Below are 15,012 nucleotides of genomic sequence, written 5' to 3'. Positions count from 1 at the left end.
TAAAATAACAAATTGTTACTTATCTCCCCCATCCTTTCCCACGACGATTCCCCATATAGGAAGCTAGGCTTTGCCACTCTTCAATAAAACTACTGTGTATAGCAACGTGGAGGGCTTCATATAGGGCAGCCGGAGGTTTTCCCAGCCTTTACATTCCCCAGCTTGTAGTTCTGTATCTCAGCTTGTATGTAATGGGATTATATCTCTTCCCTTCCACTTATACTTACACTACAGACATTTGTAGACTCGTATCGCATATCAAAGGCAGGGAGCAGTACAAGCAGCTCACTGTGACCAAGAGCGTTCAATGATACAGTTGTTCCCAGGCACTGACATCTTAGTTCATGGATGTAAAACCCAAACTTCAGATGTCATGGAATGAAAAGGAAGGGGGCAGCTGCTCTATTGTCTTGGCTGTGAGAAATCCACCCAGTCTGTTCAGGAAGAAGCTTTATCAGACATAAGTAGCCTGAAGTCACTCCCATCCTATAGACAACTCTCATCCTGTCACTTTTATTTTAACTTCTCTATTAGTCTCAATTATTGGTTTTGGTTGCTGCATTCTCCATTAAGATATTTCGTCAAGATTGTTATAATTCTCCCTTGGAAAAATGTGTCGGCTGTAATAAAAAGGTTTTTGCCCTTTGTCCACACATGGAACTGGACATCCACTTTTTTAATGCCAAGTTAGTTCCCAGTCTAATGCTGGGTTCAGAATGGGTACAGGACCTCTGGTCTGAAATATTCTGGCTGGAGATTACAAGGGCGTCCAGCCCTGACTTAAAGGGGTATTCTTATTCTAGGTTTATATATCTTATCCCCTAGACTGGGTACAGAATCTCTGGTCTGAAATATTCTGGCTGGAGATTACAAGGGCATCCAGCCCCGACTTAAAGGGGTATTCTTACTTTAGGTTTATATATCTTATCCCCTAGACTGGGTACAGAATCTCTGGTCTGAAATATTCTGGCTGGAGATTACAAGGGCGTCCACCCCCGACTTAAAGGGGTATTCTTAGGGTGGGTTCACACCAAGTTTTTGCAATACAGTTTTTTATCAAGTTTTTGATAAAAAAAAAAACGGATTCCTCAAAACCTGACTAAACTGTAAAAAAAAACGTGTGTACAAAGTTTTATCTGTATACGGTTTAAAAAATGATGTCCGGTTGCATCTGGTTTTTAAGAAAAAAAAACGTATACGTTTTGCACTTATTACGCCATTATGAATAAAGTTTCACTTGTTTGATTGAAATTCCAAGAAAAAAAATTGTGCAAAGTCAAAAACCGTATGGTGAAAACTGGATGGAACCGTACGCACAGTTCTGTACGGTTCCCATTGACTCCCATGTAAAAAAAAAAAATGTATACGGTTTAATACGGTTTTTTACCCGGACCAAGAAACGTGATAGGCTACAGTTTTCTGTCCAGAAAAAAGTAAAAAACTGTGTGGTTTGAAAAACGGAGACAACCGTTTACAATATGGTGCATACGGTTTTGAATGGAAAGTCTATGGGCACGGTTTGTGGTACGGTTGCATACATTTTTTTTAAATCAACCATATCCAAAAACTGTATAGAAACATCGTGGTGTGAACCCACCCTTATCCTAGGTTTATATATCTTATCCCCTAGACTGGGTACAGAATCTCTGGTCTGAAATATTCTGGCTGGAGATTACAAGGGCGTCCAGCCCCGACTTAAAGGGGTATTCTGGGTTTATATATCTTATCGCCCTATGCAAAGGATAGGGGATAAGGCTGGGTTCACACCACGTTTTTCAAATACGGTAACCGTATACGGTTTTCCGCAAAAAAACGCATACGACCGTATCCGAAACCGTATGCATAGAGAATGCATTGTAAACCGTATTCCAAATGTTGTGTACGGTTGCATCCGTTTTGCCTCGGATACGGTTTTGCCGATTTTTCAACCGTAGGCAAAAACGCTGTCGACCACGTTTTTACCTCCGGTTGGAAAACCGTATGCGAACTGTATGCGGTTCTTTTAACATTGCTGTCTATGAGAACCATACACAGAATTTCAGAATACGGTTGCACACGGTTTTTCAAATCCGTTTTTGGAGTTGACACATGTGCAGAAGGAATTTCAATAGAACAATAGTAACTTTATTAAATTGCTGGAAAACTAATTCCAACAAAATAGCAAAACCGTTGGCAAAAACTGATGCAAACGGATAGAACCGCACGGGGAAAACCGTATACGTTTTAATTTGGAGTCATACGGTTGCATACAGTTTTTGCCATATGTTTTTTAGCGGAAAACCGTATACGGTAACCGTATATGTTGTAACGTGGTGTGAACCCAGCCTAAGATGTATGATTGCAGGGGTCCTGCCGCTGGGGACCCCGCAATCTCGGTGCAGCCCCAGCATTCTGTGCTGGGCACTGCTTCCAAGACGGGGATGTGACGTCACAAGGGGGCGTATATAATACATCTTATCCCCTATCCTTTAGGGGATAAGATATATAAACCCAGAATACCCCTTTAATCAGTAGGCGTACATTGCCTTCCCCATAGACAGCAATGTAATATGTGCAGTATGCCACAGAAATAAGGACCAAGTCCATTTTTATGGTATCTACCATTACTACAAAATTCTGACGGGTCATAGTGACGTGGCAGAAGTTTTAATCAGGGGCGATCCAGGTGCTGAGACCCCCACTGATCACTAAAGCAATGGGGCAGAAGTGCTAAGCTGAGTCCCATCATTCCTGCTTATCTCCCTTGGAAAGTGCAGTTCATGGATGTGTAGACTTTCTATACGGAGAGACCTTTCAATCAGGACTTGGGACCTCCCTGATGACGCGGAGCCACATTCTATATGTGTACAGTGGTCCCTCAAGTTACAATATTAATTGGTTCTGGGATGACCATTGTATGTTGAAACTATTGTATGTTGAGACCAGAACTCTATGGAAACCTGGTAATTGGTTCTAAAGGCACCAAAATGTCATCCAAAAATAGGAAAAAGTGAGAATTAAGAAAAATAAGTAGATAACTAATATAGATAAAGCAAATCATTACATATAAAAGTAGGAAAGATCTGCTGGGAGCTGTAAATCACTGTCTATGTCAGTGTTTCCCAAGCAGGGAGCCTCCAGCTGTTGCAAAACTACAACTCCCAGCATGCCCGGACAGCCTTTGGCTGTCCGGGCATGCTGGGAGTTGTAGTTTTGCAACAGCTGGGGGCACCCTGCTTGGGAAACACTGGTCTATGTAGAGGACAGGAGCTTCTTCGGGGTCCTGTACAGTACACACCGTGTCCTTAAAAAGTAATGGAGTCGCCCTCACCTGGTGTCCAAAGGAGCAACTAACACTGATACAGGTAAAGTGTACATAACATGTAATACCTCCCTGTACTGTAGGGGGCGCTATCAGACAGCCAGTCAGTGCATACGCTTCAGTAATACAGGTGTTTTACCAGTGAATGCCCATTCTGATTGGTCGGTTCTTCCAGCCGTTTACACGTTTCACAGATCTGGACTGTCTGTAGCATTGTATGTTGAGTCTGGTTTCATCTTACGATGGTCCAGCAAAGACCATTGTATGTTGAAACTATTGTATGTTGAGGCCATTGTAAGTTGAGGGATCACTGTCCTCTGAAACAGTGCAGCCGTTTGAACTACATCATGGATTACTGTATTAAGGGTGCAAGTCATTGTTTCATGCTGCCTGTTGTTCGGGCAGCAAGAAACTAGAGACAGGTTCTCTTTATAAACTGTGTTTTCCATGCATTGAAAATGCTAGAAATAAAAACCTTTGCATGGTTTATTCAGCAGACGACTAAAGGTACATGTCCCCTTTAAGTCATTTTTCGGGAACAGCTGTGCACACCTTGTTCAATATGGAGAAAATATTCAGTGTTTTACAGGGACAGACCTTTACCAGCAAAATGTAAATATCATTAAATAAACACCCTCCCTGCCAGCTAAACAGGATACACTGATTCTAGCAGACGCAGCATTTCAGGAACATGTCTGCAGTAATCGCCAGATGGCACGAAAGCCTCCGCTCCTTTATTGATGTGCCGGAGTTTGCAGAACGATTGAAATAATTAAAGTTTAGATTAATTAAACCTTCCTGCCAGGGACGAGAGAACGCCTCATAGCATTGTAGAGATGGATGCCTCCAGGTTCTCATATTCTCCTACACTCATCATCTTTACAGTGTTAGTTCACCTTCTCCTGAGTTTACATTAATATATTAGGGGACGCATAAATAACTATTCTTAAATATGGCTCAAGACTATTAAAATCTTTTATTTGTAAATCTATTCATAGCCTTGTTAGAGCAAAGGCTTTACTCTGCTATTGCATATGGTAGAACAGCAATAGTAGGGCCCCATTACATTCATGGATGCTACTGTGCTACCTTAGCTTTGACCAAAGCCAGTGGATGACACCTACAGTTCCTTAGACTAGTATTTCCCAACCTGGACTTGGGTTTGATCTTGAAGACACTTTTGATACATGAGGCCACTTGTCTTACTTCCCTTTGATCTCAGGTACAAGGGGAAACATTATACTCTGTAATCATGTCATTCTGTATTTAGTGGACTTAACAAAAGAGATTGTGCCCCTTGTCCTGCTGCCCTACAGGTATGTAATTGAAGCAGGTCACCTGAAAAGATCTTATAAAATTTTTATAAATATATATATTTTTAAAAGGGAACCTGTCACCTGTTTTATGTTGCCCTAAGCATGGGCATCATGAAACCGGTGCAGGGAGTGGGGACCTGAAACACTATCATTTACTGTGAAAAGCTCAGGCATTTCCCACGAAGAAGGTACGGAGGGTCCAGCACTTCGTTGCAAGCAGCTTTATTGAAGATACATCACAACATAAAAACGACAGTCAGTCAGACATGTTTCGAGCGCAAGCGCTCTTCCTCGGTGACCCTGGACCCTCTGTACCTTCTTTCTTCAATATTGGATGCCTTGCCGGGCACCGGTCTGAGCACCGTACATCAGGGAAGGGGAGCTGGATCACTCACTTGTTTGTTGTATTTCCCTGCAAGCATAGTTTACAGAAGCCATCGGGATCTGGTTAACTAGTCATTGGGACTACATGACTACTTCCACAGGAATCATCCGCCACAACCTAAAAATGTCCCCCCACACCATGACTACTTATCCCTGTTGCCTTTTAAAACTATGTTTTCTCTATAAAAAAAAACTTAATCAGCTATCTTATTAGACTGGCTGGTGTCATTATAGAAAGATATGAAGAACTATATCTGTCACACCCATAGGATGGTCAAGCATAGTCTTTGGAGGATCAGGTAGCAAAAAATAGGGACTTAGAACAGCACTGGTTCCAATCTAAAAGTAAGTTCTTCTGACATCAGGCAGTTATAAACTGTAAATTGGTTTTATTAGGCACAAATCAACGCATTTCTGGCCCGGAACGTGCCCTTCCTAGCTATACACATATAACAGCTGTCTGATAAATACCCCTTTGACAGCTATCTCTCTGTATCCTCCCATACATATGAACACTCTGCTGGGTCAATTGTTCATGTATTTAGAATGGGAAGCAGTGGGGTACACGTCTTAAAGACGCTGAGCGTTTAGATGTATGCAGGGTATTAGGGGAGACAGCCGGAGGCCGACAGCTATCTCCCCCAACATGTGCATGCGTTCATGTCTTTTCATTCAAGACAGGGTAATACACCACTACTGTATTCCTCTGGTGGTGGCACATCTCCCTAAAAACAAAAGGATTGGGTAGATCAAATTTACCACATTCGGTCCATCTCTCCTCCTCAATATCATCTGCTGAGGGAGAGTTAGGAGGACCCCATACACATTTGCTGGTCGCCCAGCCCTGCTGAAATCCGTGGCTCTGGCTGACGCATGTCCATGTCTATTGAAAATGAAGAAGTCTAAGATGCTAGCCCTCTCTGAGCTTCTAATTTGGTTAAAAGAGCTCAATTGGTTAAAAGAGCTCAGGCTTTCTACTTAGCATACAATTTTTAGACCCAGATGTATTCCTCTATCTGATTTTTGTCTCAAACAGATAACAACCAATCATAGATCATTCTGAGAAACGAAAGCTGAGATGTGATTGGTTACTACAGTATCTGCCTGAGACAAAAATCAAACATATTTTTTAACTTTTTGATTAGACCAGATGTTCCCCAATGGTTCCTGTCTTGTGGGCCACATTTAAGTTAACAATGTTTGCATATTAAATGCACAGAATCATAAAATCAGGAGAATTCAATTTGCAGATATATTTTCTGGCTTAAAATTTAAAAGACTGGTATTACATCACAAACTTACACTTTTCTGTGGATAGGATAGGTCTGTAATACTGTTAATGTCATGTCCTAGGAAGTGCATAGACTAAAAACCTAGGGCTTCTATAAAGAGCCACATAGTAGGTGGTTATAAGGCAACTGGTTGGAGACCACTGGCCTAGACAGAGGATTGAGGGTTGGTTAGTGGACAGGCATACATATAAACACATTAAACTGGTGACAGATAAACATTAAGGGAGTCTCACCTGTAAATGGACATAGTCATAATCTTCCATCCAACCGCTCTCATTGTTTTCATATTGGCCATCAGGAGATTCTTCTGCTATAAATTTCGGTGGAGAAGGCAGAGGCCTCGATTGTATGCTAGCCTTTTCTGTATGCCCAGTTTGACCAGAAGACAAATTATTGTTATTATTGGTCAAATGATTGCTATTCTCTTGTCCAGTCTGAGACTCTCCCATTGAAGATTGTTGCTTGGTCCTTTTAAATAGCAAAGAGGCGTTTCCGTGTAGAAATGAAGCAAACTGTTTGGTGTCATCTGGTATGCCCCTTGAATACATGACAAAGCGGTCAAGATCATCCGAAGAGCCTGGTTTATTGTTTACTACAGCACTCAAAGACCAGTTACAGCTGTCTAAGGCTTGGCTATGCTTCAGCAGTTGTTGGTAAACATCTTCCATCTTCTGTAGTTGTTTGGTTAGCTTGGCATGAAGAGTCCGGTCAGATGCTTGTGCTGAATTTACTACTGCTCCTCTGGCAAATTCCAACAATTCCTTAACTGTGTTTTTCACTCCTTCTATTGCAGCCTGGATGCTCTGTACATTGACTTCCATCTGTTCTTGACTTCTCCAAGTGCTACTTATGAAAGACATAAGGTAGGAGATTGAGCTATTTACTCCATGTTGTAATTTTACCAAAAGTTCCATTGCAGCTTCTAAATCAAGATTTAGTTCCTTTCCTGGTGTCTTTGGTGGTATGACCGATGATTCTTTTACTGGGATAACATCAAGTGAAGAGGTTGAAATGTTGCTTCTGGTGCTACCAGTGCTTGAAGCAGACAACCTCTTGAAGTTGCCTGAAAGTTCATCCACTGCTTTGATTTCCCGGTCTACCTGAGGAGGAACATCATATATGTAGTCTGCCTCGGTCTCCAGTGATGCTTTTCCGCTATGGAATTCTCTTGGAACATCATAAACATCATTGAAGCTCTGTCCAGCAGTCTTTCTTAAGCTGGGAGGGACATCATATATCTCTTGGGAAAAAGTGGAATCATTGCCCTTAACAGCAGCAGGAGGAATATCATAAATATCTTCAGGAATGTATGGCTCTGGATCATGGATATGAGTGGGAAGCTGAGGTGGAATCTGCATTTTCTGATTTGAGAAAGCAGGTGGGAAATCATAGGTCTCTTCTCTTTGAGGAGCATCTGGCACATCTTTGCTTACCGAGGGCGGTATGTCGTAAATCTGAAAATACAAAGGTACAGTGTCAGAATATCATAAGCTCAATGCTTCGGTTTCCAATAATGACTATAATTGGGTTATCCTATGCTCAGGATAGGTCATGAACATTAGATAGATGGGGTTCATACAGCACCCCATCATCAGGTGTTAGAAGAGGCAGCAGAACTTACAGTCATATTTCCACCCGAATTCTTGGAATAAAATACCAGAACCCTCCGACATTAACCCAATATCCACAGTTTTAAATGTATTCTAAAAGCACATGTTTTCAAGCAGGCTTATGATATTCCTTAATGGGTCTCTTCTACCATCAATATGTCCGCCCACTATCATTTGGCAGTGTCTCCCTACACTCTATGCAATGTAACCATTCAGAGATGGGTTGTTGATTGGTTCATCATAGTCTGTTAGCTCCCGGGGGCAGGGCCCTCACTTACCTTGTTTGAATATTTTGTTTGTAATATTGTAAAGTCTGATACTTTTCTTTATTTATACCTTCGAAATTGTAAAGTAGTGCAGATATTGTTAGCACTATATAAATTATTATTGTTATGATTACATGTTTGAGTACTATTTTGATAGTGGCTGTGCTAGGTATTGCAGCTGTGTCCTATCTACAGTACATGTATTATAGCAATAGCTCCAATTTACAATGGAAAGTTCTGCATGTAGTGTTCCCTTGCCTGACACAAACGGCAGCAAATGTCTCCTCACCCGTGAATGTGAATGATACCCCAGATGAAATTGGTAGAAGTGAAAATGGCGGAGAAAATGCTTACATTGAAAATGATTTGCATTAAACTCAACAGGATGAGGTACAGTTTTTGATTTAGCTATTTGTTATCTGCTCCTATAAAAAAAAAAGCTAATACAAATAGAGGTATAACTGTAAAGGTGACCATGCACCCTCAATAGATATTGGGCAAACACTTTGATTGGCTGACAGCTATTTCTCCCACTACCCCGCCACCCCCACTCCCCCTCCCCCCCAGCCATACACACACATGCCAATTTATTTTGGTCAAGCATGCATGTGTTCTTAGTGAGGACAATATAAAGCTGGGGCTAAACACCTCTGGCGATAGCTTCCATTCCCTGATTACAGAAGTTGACAGAACCCACCAATTTTGGAGGGACCAGCCAGCTACTGTATATTATGTGCTTGGGGTGTACCAATTTTCCCCTCAATCTCAATGCCTGATCCCAATCTCTGCTAAAATGGGTTGGTTCCACTAACTTTGCTCTTACATGTATAGGCACCTTTAGGCATTAATAAATCCAATTACTTTAGTGCCTCCTCTTATTCGACTGGTTACCTGTATAGATAGGGAAATGCAGCCTGCCTGTACATACAATCCAGCAGATGATACTTCTGTGAGGTCCAGTGTTTGGATTAATAATTCCAGTACATTTACTTAATGAAACCATAGGCAGATGACACCAGTTGTAGACTGATGCACTGATGAGATTAACCTACAGTACATCATCCCATGCATATCAAACATTACTAGTTATATGGAAATGAAGCTTCATATTCCTAGGCCTGAGGCCTGAACACACAGCAATAAAGCATTATAATTATAATGGGTTGGAGGTGAAATGTAGACAAGATAATGGTGGGAGAATTTTCCTCAATCCTCAATATTGCGTTCATGGTCGGCATTATGGCAGATGTGAGGAAAATTCATGGAGAATCATCAAAGTCATGTCTCTTCTGAAATAGTTAAGAAAATGCTTAAGGTGTGTGACCTGTGCAGACACATGGTGTGCATTAGCTGTCCCTGCTTAAGGGGGCAAAACAGATGGACAAGTACTAGTACACTAGTACGATCATAGTATGGCTTCATGTATGCTGATTGTATTGGGTAATTGTATGTTGACATATGAGTACTGCGTCAGTACAGCATATTAATTATGCAGTATGTGGTGTTCAGTGAGGGTAATGTGTGAATTAACCTTTTCGTGATGCCAGAGTGTGGTTGACCTATAAACCACCGAGTTAGACCAGCTTCTCCTGTGCCAAGCACGGGGCAAATAATCACTCTGACGTAAGATTACAGATAACTGGCTTTACTGAGGTTGGAAAGATAGTACAATCTGTTACAGCTCAGATTTACACGAAGGAGATGCAGCGTGAACTTTGGGAAACTTATCGGCTTTTTTCCGTGAATTATTTGTACCTATCACTGAGGAGATTGCATATTTATTAAAAGCACTCTAGCCCAGTAATCTTTGCACTCCCATTATAGTGCTCTGTACGACTGCCTTGACTTGTATGCAACCCACGCTAGACTTTAGTTACTTGGACTTAACTGACTTGACTTGAATTGATCCCCGGACTTTAGTGCTGACCGCCAGGCTTTGAATTTCACCAAGGCGCAGGGGTTGACTGGTAGTAGACGCATGGTTGCTGGACTAGGCCTCCTTCAGAATCACCTCACAGAGAGACTTCACACTTATCTCAACTGTACTACCTCAGTAACTCTACTGCAGAACTGAACTCTGGTTACTCTATATATGGGAGCAATTTAGAGCATTCCCATTGGGCAGATAAGTCACATGGTTCACCTCTGCACCTCTAACTACTAGGTTCATGACAACGGGATTAAGTTTTAAAGAGACAAGTACATAAAAAATACCAATAACTTAACCATTGCATTGCATTTGAAAGGCTATACAGACATGTAATCGGTCTGGGTGTTTAGACTCCTGCGGACTGTTAAAATGAGCAGGGAGAAATGCGGGGCCGAGCTATACAACCCATCTCCTGTAGCAAGATGGAGAGCAAGTTATGAAGAGAAATGCTCAGTCACTTGCTTCTCCCAGCTTGTTCTACTTGTAAAGGTCTTTTTCTCATTACTTGCTCAACACAATGGAGGCTCTTAGCGCACTTTTTGATCAAAACGTGTCCCCCCATCCACCACGCGGAGATGGCCTCATATAGGATGGGACCCTAACATTCACTCACCTCAGGCTGGGCGACATGCTGGATCCACTAACAACCTAAAACCACCTCCTGTGAAAATAGGGGAGGGGATGCACGGCTACAGAGGGAGCCACTCCCCCCACATTGCACAGCAAAAACAAAATGAAACAAAAATGTAGCCAGCACCTAGCCCAATACAGAGGGGCACGCTGCTGTGGCAAGTACAAGACATGTAAAAAAAATTAAAAGAAAATGGCAGCAGCACACTTGGTCAACAAAATGGAGGCTCTTAGCACACTTTTTGATCAAAACGTGTCCCCCCATCCACCACGCGGAGGTGGCCTCATATAGGATGGGTCTCTTAGTGGATCCAGCATGTCGCCCAGCCTGAGGTGAGTGAATGTTAGGGTCCCATCCTATATGAGGCCACCTCCGCGTGGTGGATGGGGGAACACGTTTTGATCAAAAAGTGCGCTGAGAGCCTCCATTTTGTTGACCAAGTGTGCATGCTGCCATTTTCTTTTCATTTTTTTACATGTCTTGTACTTGCCACAGCAGCGTGCACCCGTGTATTGGGCTAGGTGCTGGCTACATTTTTGTTTCATTTTGTTTTTGCTGTCTTTTTCTCATTAATTCTATAGAGACATATATACGTAAGGAAGTGGACAGTCAATGGTTGAAGTGGGGGCTCCTCCTCTGCTGTCAGACAGGGACAGGACTTTGTAGGACAGTCTAGAAAGAGAGAGGATAGTGGTACATTTTGTTGTAGGTTTTATGTTGCGGATATATCTGCTTGTTACTTTGTATCATTTATCTATTGTTGTAACTGACATTTTCATTGTATTTGATGTGTCTTTGTATCTATTTTTCGCTATTGTGTTTCACACTGACCCATTTTGCTTACAGCAATTTATTTCCTTCATGGAAACCGTCGTGTCCATCAATTACAGCATGGGCCTTCAGAATTGTGAGTCAACTCCTTTACTATGTTTCAATGAGCATGTGATCCAACCATTCATAAAATGTGATGCATAAAGTCCTCATTGTTGGTACCGTACTTGCCTTTTTTATGGAATTAATTTATGCTGCGTCCTAATAGGGTTTGGACAGCATACTGTCTGTAATAACCCTATGTGCTGAATACTCACCAATTGTTTTTTCTGTTAATTATTTGTACCTATCACAGAGGAGATTGTATATTTTAAGCATACTTATTAAAAGCACTCTAAACTAGTAATCTTTGCACTCTTACCATTAAATGAGACTGCAGATGGTCCGATAGATTTTTTTCCACGCTGGGAGGGATATCATATATCTCTTGGGTTTGCTCTCTTCCGACAGGACCTTTTACAGCCATTGGTGGAATGTCGTACACCTGTGCAAGACCAAAATTGTAATCACCAATACAGAAAAGCCGCTTTATGGACTACAGGAGACCAAGAGAAAATATTACGTTCTCTAAGTTATCTATTGGGATGGCTACGTTGTTTCAAGTAAAAGTCTAATAAAAAAAAGAACACCAGTAGTTGTGCATTATCAATAAATCTACAACTATGACTAAATGACATGTTATTCAGAGGCACAATTTGGGGAGATTTATCAAAACCCTATGGAAAAATTGCCCAATTGCCCAGTTGCCCATAGCAACCAAAAATTGCCCAGTTGCCCATAGCAACCAATCAGATTGCTTCTTTCATTTTTAAAGAGACCTGTGAAAAATGAAAGAAGCGAGCTGATTGGTTGCTATGGGCAACTGGGCAACTTTTCATCTGCACAGGTTTTGATAAATCTTCCCAAATAAGTCTATTGGATGTTCACAAGCTATCTGATCCTAACAATAAACCTTCACTAATCAATGTGATCTTACAAACCTCTGGGCTGTAGCTGTTCACCAAACACCTGGTGGGAACATCGTAGATCTCCTGTGGTCCAGCAGGAAGGAGGTGTCGAGGAATGTCATACTCATCCTGTTGTTCTGGCTTGGGGGAATCATACACATAGACTTGTCCTTTCCGAGTAGGAAGAACAACCTGTGAAAAATGATCAAAAAGATATAAATTGATAAGTCTCATCATTTCCTACACTAATACTGTATAGATAAAATATTCACTTGGATAGACATTCAAGTATTACAAGAGCATTACATATTTACTTTGACGACCAATTGATAATCTGATGTGTATTGGTTGGGGACAGGACCGCCATATAGTAGAAGCATCTATGCCCCTCCCCACGCTTGCCAAAATCTGTAAAAAGAACATGGCAGCGGGCCCCTTTATATATTTCATTTAGCCTGGTTGAGGATAGACAACCTAGCGGGGATAGGGAGAGAAGCACCTTTAGCAAACATTTTCTCTAAGGAAAAGGAATTTGACATATTGATATTTATATTTTGACCGGCAGTCCTATCACTTCTCTCCCCAGCCAGGTATTGCATAACCTAATAGATTATTTTATAGGAAATAACATGCACAATGTTTAAGTAGAATGTGTATGTGAATCTGACGTTACTTTTTTTCACTTGTCTGGCTGTGTAATGTCACTGCTACCACTGGATGGAGACATATCATCAAGTCATTTGTTAAATGGCTGCTGTATGCAGAGGTATATAAATCAGTCTAGCATTTCATTCTCTAATAGGAAGAGTTCCGAAGCCTATATTGCTTATTTACAGTAACGTTAATTTCTTAAAGTGGACCCAATGCTTTTCATATTATGGTACATGGGAAATGGTTTCTGTATATATATATATATATATATATATATATATATATATATATAAAACTCAATGGGGGAGATTTATCAAAACCTGTCCAGAGGAAAAGTTACTGAGTTGCCCATAGCAACCAATCAGATTGCTTCTTTCATTTTTTAGAGGCCTTTTCAAAAAGTAATGAAGCGATCTGATTGGTTGCTATGGGCAACTCAACAACTTTTCCTCTGGACAAGTCTTGATAAATCTCCCCCTATGTGTGTATACTGTATGTGTATGTGTGTATGTGACAGCATTACTTCCAAACTGCTAAAGATACTGTATTTCCATAAAACTAGGTACACGTGTTACTTATATGTCAATTACAAACATAGGATAGGTAAACTAACCCACCCCCATGTGCGACGGTCGGGATTTCCTATGCAAGTCTATGGGAAATGTATGATCCAGCATAACTTCCAGTACAAAATATCACAAAAGCAGAAGCGGCACTCCAGTAGTAAGTGAAAATAAGCTGGTGTTTATTCACACATCTGTGATCCACACTACACGGATGTGTGAATAAACACCAACTTATTTTCACTTACTACTGGAGTGCCGCTTCTGCTTTTGTGATAATTTCACTTTGGGATCCGGCTCTTGTCCTGGAGCTGAGCACCCAGACAGATCAAGAATCCTGGCTTTTACCCATCCGCGGTGCTTCTCCATTTAGATTTTTTTGTAGGACTTCCAGTACCTTACTTCACAAGCTCTGCTCTGCATCTCCTGGTGAGTGCGTCAGTCTGGCCACACCCCTCCCGCATGCCACACCCCATCTCGCAAAGCTACACCCACCATTTAAGCCACATTCTTTTACTTTCTACCCTTTTTGTGCATTGGTCCTGCTTGCAAGTAATGCCCACTTCCACAAAATCACGCTCCCTGTTTTCGGTGTACAATTTCTTCATCACAACTCCATCTGAGAACGGGATATGAGGTTGAGATATGAGGACAGGATATGAGAGCGGCAGATGAGGACTGGATATGAGGACGGGATATGAGGTCGAGATAGGAGGACGGGAAATGAGTTTGAGATAGGAGATCGAGATATGAGGACGGGATATGAGGTTGAGATATGAGGATGGGATATGAGGTCAGGAAATGAGGTCGGGATATGAGGTCGGGGTATGAGGTCGGGATATGAGGAAGGGATATGAGGACAAGTGCTTCCTCCTATGTTGCTTTTCCTCCCCCACAAGGATTAGGTAGGAAAAAATGGGCAACGCCTGTATATGATAAACACTAGTATGTGATAAAATGTAGGAGTATATGAGGGGATTCTAAGCACAATACAAAGGTTGTTGGGAATACTAAAATAGAAACTGAAATACTTTGTTGCACTAAAGCCATAAAAGTAAATAAAACTACATTAAGACGACATCAAAAGGTTACAGTTTAGTGCAACCTTCAATAAAGAAGGCCATACACTTCCAATAGCTGTTAGCTTAACGCTCATTTAGGAAAGGGGATAAGTGTCTTATCGCAAACGGTATGACCACTAAGACCCCTGTGATCTTGAAAACGGGGACCCGAGTCTCCCATTATTGTCTATGGAAGTTCCGGAAAAAGCCAAGTGCTGCACTCGGCTCT

The 15,012-nt window shown here is 41.5% G+C and overlaps 1 protein-coding gene across 1 annotated transcript in view; it reads right to left on the bottom strand.

Annotated features, from left to right (window-relative positions):
* The window catches only part of BCAR1 (BCAR1 scaffold protein, Cas family member), a 140,155-nt gene that overhangs the window by 13,244 nt on the left and 111,899 nt on the right, over positions 1 to 15,012 (bottom strand). Inside the window, exons 3-5 of the mRNA XM_056526404.1 lie at positions 12,542 to 12,700; positions 11,923 to 12,045; positions 6,527 to 7,747 (exon numbers count right to left, since the gene is read on the bottom strand). Coding sequence (XP_056382379.1) covers positions 6,527 to 7,747; positions 11,923 to 12,045; positions 12,542 to 12,700 — 1,503 coding nt within the window. The remainder of the gene's footprint in view (positions 1 to 6,526; positions 7,748 to 11,922; positions 12,046 to 12,541; positions 12,701 to 15,012) is intronic.

This window comes from Hyla sarda, chromosome 6 (assembly GCF_029499605.1).
Source record: "Hyla sarda isolate aHylSar1 chromosome 6, aHylSar1.hap1, whole genome shotgun sequence".
Lineage (NCBI taxonomy): Eukaryota > Metazoa > Chordata > Amphibia > Anura > Hylidae > Hyla > Hyla sarda.
Note: the sequence above shows the minus strand (reverse complement) of the source record. Positions and strands in the feature narration are given on the sequence as shown.